Source organism: Seriola lalandi, unplaced genomic scaffold, assembly GCF_002814215.2.
Source record: "Seriola lalandi dorsalis isolate HSWRI2012SDOR001 ecotype SW California unplaced genomic scaffold, Sedor1 jcf7180002054862, whole genome shotgun sequence".
NCBI lineage: Eukaryota > Metazoa > Chordata > Actinopteri > Carangiformes > Carangidae > Seriola > Seriola lalandi.
In genome coordinates, this window is record NW_019525415.1 from 267,906 (window position 1) to 280,810 (window position 12,905).

General features: G+C 42.2%; 1 protein-coding gene across 2 annotated transcripts in view; it reads right to left on the reverse strand.

Moving 5' to 3' along the window:
- The window catches only part of LOC111670855 (cyclin-dependent kinase 17-like), a 33,211-nt gene that overhangs the window by 2,607 nt on the left and 17,699 nt on the right, over nt 1–12,905 (reverse strand). The window contains exons 3-13 of one of the 2 annotated variants that reach the window (XM_023427775.2): nt 12,535–12,699; nt 11,621–11,754; nt 7,948–8,073; nt 3,902–3,958; nt 3,601–3,715; nt 2,290–2,384; nt 2,074–2,136; nt 1,461–1,584; nt 1,099–1,219; nt 420–517; nt 153–258 (exon numbers count right to left, since the gene is read on the reverse strand). In XM_023427775.2, coding sequence (XP_023283543.1) covers nt 153–258; nt 420–517; nt 1,099–1,219; nt 1,461–1,584; nt 2,074–2,136; nt 2,290–2,384; nt 3,601–3,715; nt 3,902–3,958; nt 7,948–8,073; nt 11,621–11,754; nt 12,535–12,699 — 1,204 coding nt within the window. The remainder of the gene's footprint in view (nt 1–152; nt 259–419; nt 518–1,098; nt 1,220–1,460; nt 1,585–2,073; nt 2,137–2,289; nt 2,385–3,600; nt 3,716–3,901; nt 3,959–7,947; nt 8,074–11,620; nt 11,755–12,534; nt 12,700–12,905) is intronic. The other variant, XM_023427776.2, reaches the window with a different exon arrangement.

Here is a 12,905-nt window from a genome sequence, read left to right on the forward strand (position 1 = left end):
ATAAATATATATTTACTTATGACCAAATAACCAAATTACTTAACCAAATGAAACGTGGTATAAGCTGTGGTACAATACAGCATATCTGACGTAAAAGACAATCCATATACGGAAGATGAAATGACAATAGAGTATGAATGTGCCAGTATTACCTGGGTGCGTGGTTAATAAGGGGCTGGGCCTTGTATTTGGGGAACTTGTAGGACTTGAACTCGTCGATAGAAGATATTCCAGGCCAGCTGTCTTCTGTTGGAGTGCCTGTGGAGGGACATTCAATCAACCCTGTTAGAGTCGGGCTTTACTGCGGCAGCTGGAGGGGCTTTTCACGCTGCCACAGGGGCTACATGCCAGGGTTAATGCGATTAAAGGCTCATATTTAAAGTTTGACTGCTTCCCCGTCAGCAGGGGGCAGCACTGACCTAGCAGCCTGAAGATGAGGTGCAGCTCGTCCTCCACTGTGGAGCCTGGGAACAGGGGCCTGCCGGCAGCCATCTCGTAGAATATACAGCCCACACCCCTGAGAGGAGGACACGGGCAGGAGGGATTAGGTCATGAGAGAGATGTCTGAGTGAAGCTTCAACACCGATCTGACTCAACAAGTCTTCTGCAGTTTAACTACCTCTAACTTTCCGGATCAGACTCCCTGAATTGTGCATTAACCGGCCAGTTTCTATCAGTGTGATGAACGAAATATCAGAAGCAGGAATTGATTTGAGAAAGCAGCAGGGCACTTTGAAGTTTGGGGATACCATTTATAGTCAAATTTCGTAAGAGCTCGGGAGGGTTCTTCAGCGGCACGGGCCACATCAAAGTCTCCTTCCTGCAGCTTCGGACACCTGTCTGCTCAGAAGAGCTCCGACAAACTGCAAGAAGCTCCAAACATCTGTGCTCATTTCAAAAATCACTGAAGCAGCTACAGACTTGAAATCATTTAGTAAAATTAGAAATTCAGACCAGGAATTCTTCATACTTGAGGATTTTATTTGCCTCTGCACCTTCGGTGTGTGAAGTCATATGGGCATAAAGAGAGAGTAGCCAGGAGTCTGATCAGTGTTTTCTAACAGTTGCAATCACCCCTGTTGAGTGAGGCCCACTCACCACATGTCTATCTGCGTGGAGTACTCAGAGGAGCCGAGCAGCACGTCGGGAGGCCGATACCAAAGTGTTACCACCTCGTTAGAGTATGTTTTAGTGGGCACAGACTTGGCCCTCGCCAGGCCTGTGGAGCAGAAACATGAGACATAAAAACAGATCCAATGGACACATTTAGTAGAAATACACATTACAGAATACTACGCATACATCTATTTAAAATATGGCTCAAATGTGTTCTGAAGTATCAGTAAAATATAGACAAACACAGCTTAACAAATGTAAAGCAGGTGTCACTCTTTGTCTAAATATCACAAAACCATCATAAACAGATGAAGCATTGACATCAGGACTGTTTTTGTTTTTACCAAAGTCGGCCAGTTTGAGTTCTCCTCTGTCGTTGATGAGCAGATTTTGAGGCTTCAGGTCTCTGTGAAGGACTTTCCGTCTGTGACAGTACGCCAAGCCTCGCAGGATCTGGAACAGAAAAATCTGGAGAAAGATGTTTCTGATGAGTAATCATGATCTTATTGGTGAATTCGCCACACAGCCACTCTGTGGTGAATAAAAAAAAACATACATTACAAATGCCATTTCTGGATTGCTTAAGCAGCAGTCTCTCAAATTTCCTCTAGAGTATTAGATTATGCAAGAAACCTCGTATCAGGAGCAAAATGTGTTGCTGTCTCATTCATGAAGCACTTTCTTATTTGCTTTTATATAATAATATGTAATTTCATTTTTTGAGTCTCATTCAAAAAGCAGATGTAACTAAAACACAACTCGTGTGCAAATCGACTCAAATAGATTTTTGTGTAAAAGGTTAAGAAAATAAATGTCACTCCCCCCCACCCCCTTCACTGTCCACTCTCCACCACCAGGGGGCAATCTAACAGTGTTTCTTGTACTGACGGCAGCAACAACAAAGTCTTGAAAGTTGATGAAGCTGGCCAGGCCAGCAGGCCGCCTGCAGAGGCTCACCTTGACATTCTGCATGCTCAGGATGTTCCCACAATCGTCCATGTACTGCTTCAGGTCTTTGTCCTGGACGAGGGGGAGAGAGAGAGAGAGAGAGAGAGAGAGGGAAAAGAGAGCAACAGTTGGTAAGCGGGCTCTAATATGCACAGGGTCATGAATAATAATGATGTGAACATGTGAGTCATGCAGAAAGTGAGGGCAGAGGCTTGTTGGTCTCACCAGGTACTCGAACACCAGTGTGAGCGACTTGTCTGTGTGGACGATGTCGTGCAGCGTCACGATGTTGGCGTGTTTCAGGTCCTTCAGTAACGACACTACAGGAAAAAGAAAGAGGTGACAGTTGTGACAGTGAGGACGTGATAACAACCGTAAAATGTAAAGTTTACTTTGCTCAGTTCCTTATCATAGTATTGATGACGGCCATTTTTTTTCCTGAACTTTAATGTAATGGTTCTTCTGCTCTCTGAGGGTTGAGTCAGTGTCTCGTTAAATTTTGACTTAAAATCAGTTCAGTGTTAAACTTTGTAACATCCTTGAGTTTTTTTCTGAATTTTGTATCTCGTGGCCTCATTTGTCCTGAGTTTGCTTATTATTAGTGTTTGACATATTTAATGTTCCTGCTTTTCCGTTTTTCTTTTGTTTTTCTGAACGGATCAACTGTGACTTTAGATGTTACTGTTTTTATTTTCATTTCTCTTTTTTGGTGACATCTTATAAGCCATTAAGTAATAAAGTGTTTTTTTAATCTCACCAGCACAGTCCTTTTTATTCCTCTGAGTAACATGTCTCTTTTATCACTTATAAATAATTACTTACTGCAAACACATCAACTAAACTGACTCTGATGTCACTGGGTTAACACTGATCAAGCCAAGTGATGTGTATTTATAAAGCCTAACATTATGCATAATGTCAGACTCATAAACAAAGCTTTAACTAACCTCCAAGTCAATCAGGTTCCAAACATAAAATACAGGACTCACACTGATAACATCACATTCACCTTGCTTTCAACAAAACTGCGTCTCTGTGGCCAAGTCACATCGCACTGAGCAGAGCAATTACGAACTGTACAGTCTAGTGGTGCGATGACGAATAATTGACTTCTCCATCTCTACACACAGTGCAGCAGGGTTTCTATCCGCTGACAGTGCAGACTGTCAAAGATGTAAAGAGATGAACACTAAACTGTGACTCAACGTTAGACCGCAGTGACTTTGACGAAGCATGCGGGCTTCAGTGGAAGTGAACAGAAGACTTCACACTTTGCATGACGGCGTTGTTCCCTATATGGGGGGGAAGAATAACTTTTTTTTTTATTTTTTTTATATATGTGCACCAGTTAAAATGTTCTTGTTCAAGTCAACTTACAGCAGTAAAAAGGAAATGTGCCAGTGTTTTATCAACTGCCCCCGACGAGCCCCGTGATGGACGGGCCGAGAAAGCTGCTTATCATAAAAGGAAATAATCTATCATCACATCTACGTGGATATGTGGGGCTTCTGCGGAATTTGTGGTCAACCTTCGTACCTTCTCGTATCGCTGTGCACGGTGCCCCCTCCTCGTGCTCCAGTCTGATCTCCTTCAGTGCCACAAGGTTGTCTGTCAGTTTACTCCTCCCCTTGAAGACTGTAGCGTACGTGCCCTGGAGGACAGGAGGAGAGGGAGAGGAGGTGAGGACAGAAAGCTGGACTGATGCAGAGCAGTCTGACCTTCAGGGGTCAAAAGTAAACTCTAAATCTGTGTCTGTGCGCGTTATGTCACTCAGCATGAGAACATTAGCACCTGGAAGAAAACTCGAGGATGACCGTGAACACACACTCTCACGTACCTCCCCCAGTTTGTCCAGTTTGATGTAGGTCTCCAGCTTCCCAAATCCAATTTCTGACTGGAGGAGAGAAAAGGACAAACAGTGTTAATGAGGGTAGTGTCTTTATTAGCACTGACAAGCTTAAAGACGCCACAACAAATCCTTATGACGGCCTCGCAGCAACAGAGGGGGGATGTAAGGAGGTCACACACCCCCAACCACCATCACAGCTAATCTCTTGTGACAAAGGACCGTTGGCTTTTGGCTTTTACAAAGTGTTTGTTTATGGGCAAGACAAGCAAAGGCAAGCTTTATTTATAAAGCATGGTTAATACACAACTGAAAACTCAATGTGCTCGTTTGATTTTAATTTGCCAAAAAATGAGCCGGTTTCAGTTTCTCTAACGTGAGGACTTGGTGCTGTTATTTGACATATATGATAATAAACTGAATATCAACTGGTTTCAACTGTTAATTGAATAAAATAATTTATCTAAATTCATCATCTTGGGCTCCGGGAAATTATTACAGACATTTTCACTATTTTCTGGCATTTTATGGATGAAATGATTAATCAGCATTAATCGATGATGAAAATAACCATTCGCCAGAACGTGCTTTAATCATCAAATCAAAAATGAGAAAATGCACATATACTTCACAGCCACTCAGGTACAACAAGCAATAAGTACAAACACTTTAATAACTAAGATGCAGTACGCATCATTGAAAGACAACAGTTTAGAGTCTGAGGTCCTGAAGAAATCTAGAGACTAGGAGCATTGAAAACTAAAGTCAGCGTCACCGGACTTTGAACTGACCCTCTGTACAGAATGAAGACGAGCTGACGACCAGATGACCTGAGAGGTCTGGGTGTCAAACACCTACTGTGGAACGAGGCCATTCAGGGCTTTCTAAACATCTCTGCAGGGCGGCTTGTATGCAAATGCAGTGGAGCGGCTGAGCCTCTGTGTTCATGCAGATGTACATTCAAAGTAAAAACACAAGCTAATTACTGAGGCAGCTGACAAAGTGAATGCTGAGGTGCTTGTGTAAACACATGTCAACAGGCTGAAAGGATGAGAATAGACAGTCTATGGTCAAGGCGTCTCTCCCTCGCTTCCCCCTCTCTCCTCTGTTCCTCGCTGACTTTAAATAAAACACAGGTCTCACAGCCATCGTTATGTTCTGCAGCCGCTCTTTCTGCTTCTCTCTAATTCTGTCTGATTCTCCTACACAGTCGATTCTGAAATCAGGACTCCTCACTCTCAGACGTGGGCAGTGATACTGTACATTTACATAAGTACAGTTTGTTGGATCTAAAACTTTCAACTCCACTACGTCTCTCTGACATGTGTAGGTATTTGTGACCCAGCTGGAAAACGTTAGGTTAAGACGGCGGCTGCGGTGATATGATAAACTGTATATCATGAGTCGATGTAGCTCTCACTTTAGAAACTCTGTGTGTATTAGCCCATATTAGGAAAATCATTGAACGGGACTTCTTTATGTTTTAATGTGTTGAATGTCTTGATTTTCCAGCAAGTCTGTTTGTTGGATTTGTCAAAAACAGACACAAATTCTTTCTCAGTCGATTTTTAGAAAATACCAAGTGATGTCAATATAGATCAATATCAGGAAACAGAATTACGTAAACTGTGTCAGAGGATGTTATTTTTATTGCTCACACACCTACATAAAATCATAAAAACAAGGCACTGATGGAGTTACACAAAATGCATCAATTATATAATAGTGTTATAAGAATAAGTCTTTAAAGCCTCTGAATCGTCCACGGCCCCAGTTTTCTCTGCAATTCACATATGAATTAATGACAATTATTCTGAAATGCAATTTCATTTTATTGAGCTATTCTTCCACAGTTAAACCTTTTTAATTTTAATATCAAAACCAGGTGTGATCACTAGTAACTTCAGCCTTCCAGTTAGAGCTGCAACTGACGAGTGTTTCCATTTGATTCACCTGATTATTATTTTCTCGATGGTTCAGCTTCTAAAATGTCAGAAAATAGTGAAAAATGTACATCGCGATTTCCTAAAGCCTGAGGTAAGGTCATCAAACGGCTTGTTTTCCCTGACCAGCACTTTAACATCTTAAAATATTAGGTTTCAATCAGATGAGACAAAGAAAATCAGCAAATCCTCATAATTGAGAAGCTGAAACAAGGACTTTTTTGCTTAAAAAAATGACTTGAACTCGTCTCTGCGTGGCCCAATCCATCGTAATGTATCACCCCCCCCCCGTCTATACGTGATGATGCATTCCCTGTTTGGCACCCTCTAGGCCTTTGTTTATTTTCACATCTGTATATTGATACTATTTTTGCCTCATTCGCCTTACTCACCTCAGAGCAAATATCATCTGCCAAATAAACATTATTTTAGATACCTTCAAGTAAGAGACTTGGTTTGAAAAAATATTCCCAATTTCCCCACTAAACCTCTGCCCACTGTAACTGATTCAATTTTCCAATTGACTGAAATCTCAAGAGGTGTGATTTCAAAGACATATAGTAATCTCATTGAGCTTGAGACCCCCTCGATGTCGGGAGTGAGGGGCGCCTGGAGCGCAGGTATGGGAGAGGAATTAGATGATTATACCTGGGATCTTATATTTTCATCATCCTTTAATGCCAGACACCATCTTATACAGTTTAAAGCACTCCATCGGATTCATTGGTCCAGGGCAAAGATTAGACCCCACTTGTATTAGATGCAAGATTGAACCTGCCTCCTTATACCACCAATTCTGGGCCTGCACTTCAGTGGCTAAACTGTGGGACAAGATATTTAAACGTCTCTCCGACATACATCATACAAATATCCAACCCTCTCCGCGTATTGCTGTATTCAGAGTTTTACCGGTGAACTCATCACTATCTGGATCCCAGCGTGGGGCTGTGGCCAGAAGGGTTATTCTTCTGAACTGGAAATCCCCTGACACTCCACCATTTAGACACTGGGTTAGAGATCTATTGATGTCTTTGAGCTTAAACAAGATCAGATATTCACTTAACGGCAAAACTGACTTGTTCTCAAGGATTTGGGATCCCTATAAAGGTTACTTAGCAAATGCTGATTTTTCTCTCTCCCCTCGTTTAAATTAATTTATTATTGTTTTCGTCTGTATCTTATTCTGTCAGCTGGGTAGACATGTATTATGTTATTGTGCCCTCTGGTGTGTATAATTCATTCTACTTAACTTCTAGCTTGTCCTTACATCTTTATTATTTTGTGTTTACATGTCTGTCTCAATGTATGAGAATTAATAACTATGGACCTGAAGGTGTTCTTGTTTTGTGTTCAGCAAAAACTGTGAAACTCAATAAAAACAATTCACAAAAAAAAAAAAAAAAAGACTTGAATGATTGATCGATTGTCAAAATTGTTGCAGATTATTTTTCGTCCATTGAGGAATTGTTTCAGCTCTACTTCCAGTTAAGTCAAATGAATTAATTGAATGCAGGACTTTTACTTTTTAAACTTAAGTGTTATTTGTGGAATTGCAGCTTTTTCGTAGGTAACATGGATATTTGAGTCTGTTTCTTTTCTGACATTGTATGTACAATGATGCAACTAATGAGGATATGAAATCTGTTTTGTTTTTCCCTCCTGGCTATAAAGTCAGAGAGCAGCTCTGAGAGCAGCGTGGCGCCCCTGGGGAGTCAGTGTTTTGCTTGAGGGCACTTCAGCAGGAAGTTTGCTTGCCATCAGAGCAGTAGGAAAACTGAGAGGTGATTTCCCTACTTTGACTCCTTTCCACCAACTTCTCACTTTCTTTTTTGGCCTTTTTTTTTTTACCCATTTTAACAGACAGCTGACAGCTGACAGTATACACACAGACATGGGGGAAGACAGACAGGTCTGACCTGTAAAAACTGTCTCTGGCTGTGATCAAACCGGGAATGATGCTGTTACATAGTATGTGCCTTAACATCTGTCACCAGGACACCTCTTTCCATCAATTTATAATTTGACTTCTATGTCTTTTCATCCCTTTTTTCACAGGTTAACTAGTTTATCTTTCTCTCTAATCCCCCCCCTCACCAGTGATGCTCTTCGGGAGCGTCGGCTCAGCGGTTGGTCGAAGGGTGGGCTGCTCAGCTGCAGTTTCTCCAGGTAACCGTCAGGTATCCGGATGTCGGCGGGCAGGGACAGACGTTTGTTCAGGTCCTGAGCACACGCACACACACACGCACACACACACACACACACACACAGAAATGGAAAAAAACAAGAGAGGCAATTTAAAAACAGTGTCAACACGTTGTAAAATCCTTAAAAAAAAACAGGAGTAAACCCTCAGCAAACAGCGTAAGCTCTGAATAAATACCACTGATTGACAACAAAATGGCAGGGACCCAGAGTAAACAAGCAGAATCTGTAAGAAGCAGCATTAGGCAGCACGCGTTAGGCCTCACTGGTCAACAGAGAGGCCAGTGAGTGTATATATGTGTGTATAAACACACGTGTTGCAGCTTGCATCTATACAGTCTTGTGCAGCAGACTTGTGTACATAATAAAAGCTGCCTTCAAGACTTCAGGGTAAAGTCTTTCCCAGAGCAGCAAAGTACTAAAGCATGATCCTAATGACTTGTTATATAAAATCAAACACACTCACAATACGTCTGGATTCTTCCCATCATGCATTTCCTCTATTTGTTAGATTATTGTTAATCCGGCCTCTCTCTCTCTCTCTCTCTCTCAAATCTACTTCCTCCCCCTATGAGGTAACACTGGACACTTACAAACGCCCCACTCCTTCCTACTGTATTACAATAATATGCAACTTTGAACTTTCCACATATCAACAACAAGCTCATTGACAAATGTGTAACCGAAGGCGACTGACTCCTGGACGGGTGACCCATGACGGTGACTCAGCTTTTTGTCTTGGATGCCAACAGCAGACACATTCAGACCTATGGTTCACTGAATTTAATGCTTTAATTACAACTGGAGCAAACACAGTGAGACATAATGCAAGGGCTTGTTGATAAATTTGTTAATACATGGTGACGCCATGTAAAAGAAGGGCTGAAACAAGCAATTATTGTCATTACTGACAAACCTGTCCATATTTTTTTCATTTATCTTTTTTTTTCAACTAAAAGCCCAAATCCTGGAAATGATTATTTTATAAGATATAAAACAGAAAACAACAACGAGTTTAAGTCAATATGTGGTGTTATTACTTGTTAATATAATTGATTAATTGCAGATTAATGAAAAAAGTCTTTAATATCCGTCATATAAATAACAGCTGCTCAGCTTGATCACAGGCGGCTATAACGTGCATCTGTGCCTGTATTCTTTTTTTGAACATAACATCCAGTTTGTTGCTCCGTGGTGTCTGTGTGCAGGCCCAGGATTGGTGGTTGGTCCTCAGAGCAAGTGATGCCATCCATCACTTGACCTTTGCACCCCCCACCCTCCCCTACTTGTCCAATCAACCCAGCCTAATCTGTTACAACGGGGGCCCATCTGGACCGTATTAAAGTAATCCTTGTGATGTAATCCCAAAACAGCACTGCTTCCTCTGCAGCAAGAGAAGGACAATCCACTACCTGACCCCAGACAGAGGGACTTCCTCACTCCTCTTCCTACACTTCCTTCCTCCTCCTCCTCCTCCTCCTCCTCCTCCTCCTGCTCCTCCTCCGCCGCCTCTTCAACCGCCAGTAATCTGAGTGTCGCAGCAGCACAGAGACAAAGAATGGAGCCACACAGTGATTTCGCTGTTGGATCACTTCATGAACGACAAGGCTGCGGTCAATCCTGCTGCTCATACCAGCACAAACAATGCACAGAGTGTTTGACGTCCTGCAAGAAAGATGTGTATGTGTGTGTGTGTGTGTGTGTGTGTGTGTGTGTGTGTGTACATGCTTTTGACTGCTTGTGAAACAGTCACAGGAAGTGTGAGGTGCAGTGCTTGCAAATGCTCTCGACACACAGCGAGAGCTGATGTGTCATGTCTCTGTGTGCGGGTAGCCCCAAGTGGAGTGAGCTGCTTAACTACACGTTTAAAGGTTGGGTTTTTTTTTTTTCGTCCAGTCTTGCATGCGCTCAGTTTGTTTGTGTAGTTACTGGTATCTGCTCGTCAAACCCAAGAAGTCTTCCAATCAGAGCAACCAATAAACACTGTCAGAGGAAGTGTGTGTTCTTCAACCACAAGAACTTTCCTCCCATGATCACCGAGCAGGTGCTGTGCAACATGTGGTTGACGATGTTCAACTGAATAAAAAGGGAAATAAAAATGTGTAAACCTTCACTGACATTTCACTTTCACTATCTCACTGTTGCTATGAAACTGGACAGTCACTTGTCCAGTTTTAGGAACCATTAAGATGGATTTAAAGGAGCAAGTCTTGGCTTTGTTGTAAAGAAAGACAGAATTTAACATGGATATTTTAGGACATTTAATAAATTCTAAATCCTGTCAATATCAAATCAGAACCTTTGTTTTTGTTGTTACAGAAACATAAAGCACAACTTAAGATGTATTTTATATTGATTAAGATTTAATGTTCAAAACTTCAGACTTAATTCTTGATTATGTTGAACACTAAATAAATGAAAGAAGCATCATACCAACTGGAACCTATGAAACTATCTGATGCAAGCCAGTGTCAGACATCTGGAAAATTCATGTGAAGCCCCAATGAGCGCAACTTATCTGTCTTTATCTGTTACCTTAAGACACCGCAGTGTCATCTCTCCTCTTGCTTCACGCTGCCTTTCATGTGTCCCTACGAGCCAGCCGGATTAAAGCTTTCGTTCTTGATCAGGTTCTCCATTTGTGTGCACGTCTGCCTTCCCATATGCTCTGTTAAATCAACCTCAGCATGACATGGTGCAAGCCACAGTGACTTCTTCTTTACAGTGGCTTGCTTTTGTTCTCAAATGTTAAAACTTTATTATTTTGGAATGATAACACTGCACTCTGTTTAATACATGCACACTCAAATGCCCTGGATTAAAAAAAAATGCATGTGGTGAAATGAAATCCCTCTTAGACAACATCAAAAAAATAATAATAATCACAACGGGAAGTCTTTCCATAATGTGACGACATTATGTAACCACCAGAGGAATGTCAAAATCTGGCTGCCCATGACTGACTCAGTGTGTGTGTGTTTGTGTGTGTGTGTGTGTGTGTGTGTGTGTGTGTGTGGTGTGTGTGTGTGTGTGTGTGTGTGTGAAAGTATGTGAGGGTGTTTAGTGGGTGGAGGTGATGGCAAATGTGAAACCTTTATAAAACAGATTTCAAAAGTATGTTCATAAGTACAGTATGTGGAGTCGGTGTGTGTGTGTGTGTGTCTTACGTCGAGAATATGTGGGCAGCTGAGGACTTTTGCGCGTCATGACACACTATGAAAACACGCCTACGCTGAGTTACAGCGTGGAGCCGTAATGCACACATCATTAAATAGCGTTTTTTGCTGAAAAAAAAAAAGCCCTTTGTCAAACGCCAAGGCTCCTTTGCTTCTCAGTGAATTAATTAACACACACCTTCAGTGACAAAGTGGAAGCTGAACCGCTGAGCCAGGTACGACCCCAGACGAATAACTGTCACGATTCATAGCAGTAACATGCTCAAATGTCAACGCTTGTTAATTGTAGCCGGTGACTCACATCCCACAACACTCAATCGATTTTTAAAAAGCACAAAGGCAATGCAAGGACAAAGAAAGTCTGAACACACGGAGGAGGAAAATCTCACCTCTGCGGAGATGCGTCTGTTCCCTCTGTTCCTCAGACAAACGCCTGTGGGCGACTGCACCTCATCGGAGGAAGTTCCCGACGCCTGGTCACTCTCCCCATCCGACCCCATCTTCAGGTTCTCATGGACGATATCTGGAGCGGAGAGGGGAAGAAAAACAGAGGGAGAGAAAGGGAGGATGAGGGTTTGAGTTTGATAGATAGAGCGGGTCTGTGGAAACAAGGCAGGGCTCAGCAGCAGCGGATGACTTCAAGGGGAAAGAACAACACTTCCTCGAGCTCCGCTGTTCTTATCGAGCTCCCGGCTGTGTCGACCAGTTGATACACACAAGAGGAGTGTTAGGTTTAATAAGTTTGACTGATCCATTCATCACACTGTAATTTTTCCACGTCTAAACAAACTCAGGCTTCATACATATAAAGCAGATCGCCGTCTCCTCCAGGCTTTATGTTTGTTTATATTAGAAAATGCTGTGAATTTAAATAGTGCATCTAGACTGAGCTTTGCTTTAGAGTGTCATTATTTTTAGCCTTTTTTTTTTTTTTTTAACAAATTGTCTGACTGAACGTAACAACTGGAATGACGGACCTGATATTTATTCATGTGTCCGCACTGACATATGCCTCTAGGAATGGTGTGTTTCAGCACATGGTTTCACACATAATATATCAGACTCAGCTGACTCATGCTTTCAGGATATTCTACATTTATTTGAGCTATTCAACAGCTAGCTCGAGCAGCCTCACGTCCAAATTTAAATCTTGAATAAAAATCACGCCACTGTAGTGACAGATCCTACCTACTGACACTAAAGACATCTCCTGGACTTAAACCTCTATCACAGCAAAGACAAATATCGAACGCAATCACGGCCTGTGTGCATGTGGATAAGTGTGTGTGTGCGTGTCTCTCACCAAGGCGACTGCCATTGCGAGGCATGACCATGAGAGACCCCAGGCCTCCTCCAATGACGCTCTGAGGTCGTCGCAGCGGCGGCTTTTTAAAGGAGCCTGTGTACTGGTGAAGGAAGGAGTGGACGCTGTGTGCTGACGGAGGACGACCGTTCCTCACTATGGGCTCTGCAGGAGAGACACAGCATGTTTTTAATCTCTATGGTTGACTGAACATATGAGCATGGCTGTGACTGCTAGCAGAAACACTGAATTTTATAATGACACAAGGAACTATAATTAATGTCGATCAGGACTACTTAATAAGGTCAGCAGTAGCTTTGACACTACTGATGCAAGTTATACAGACAGCGTTCAGACCCCTTCATCTTTTC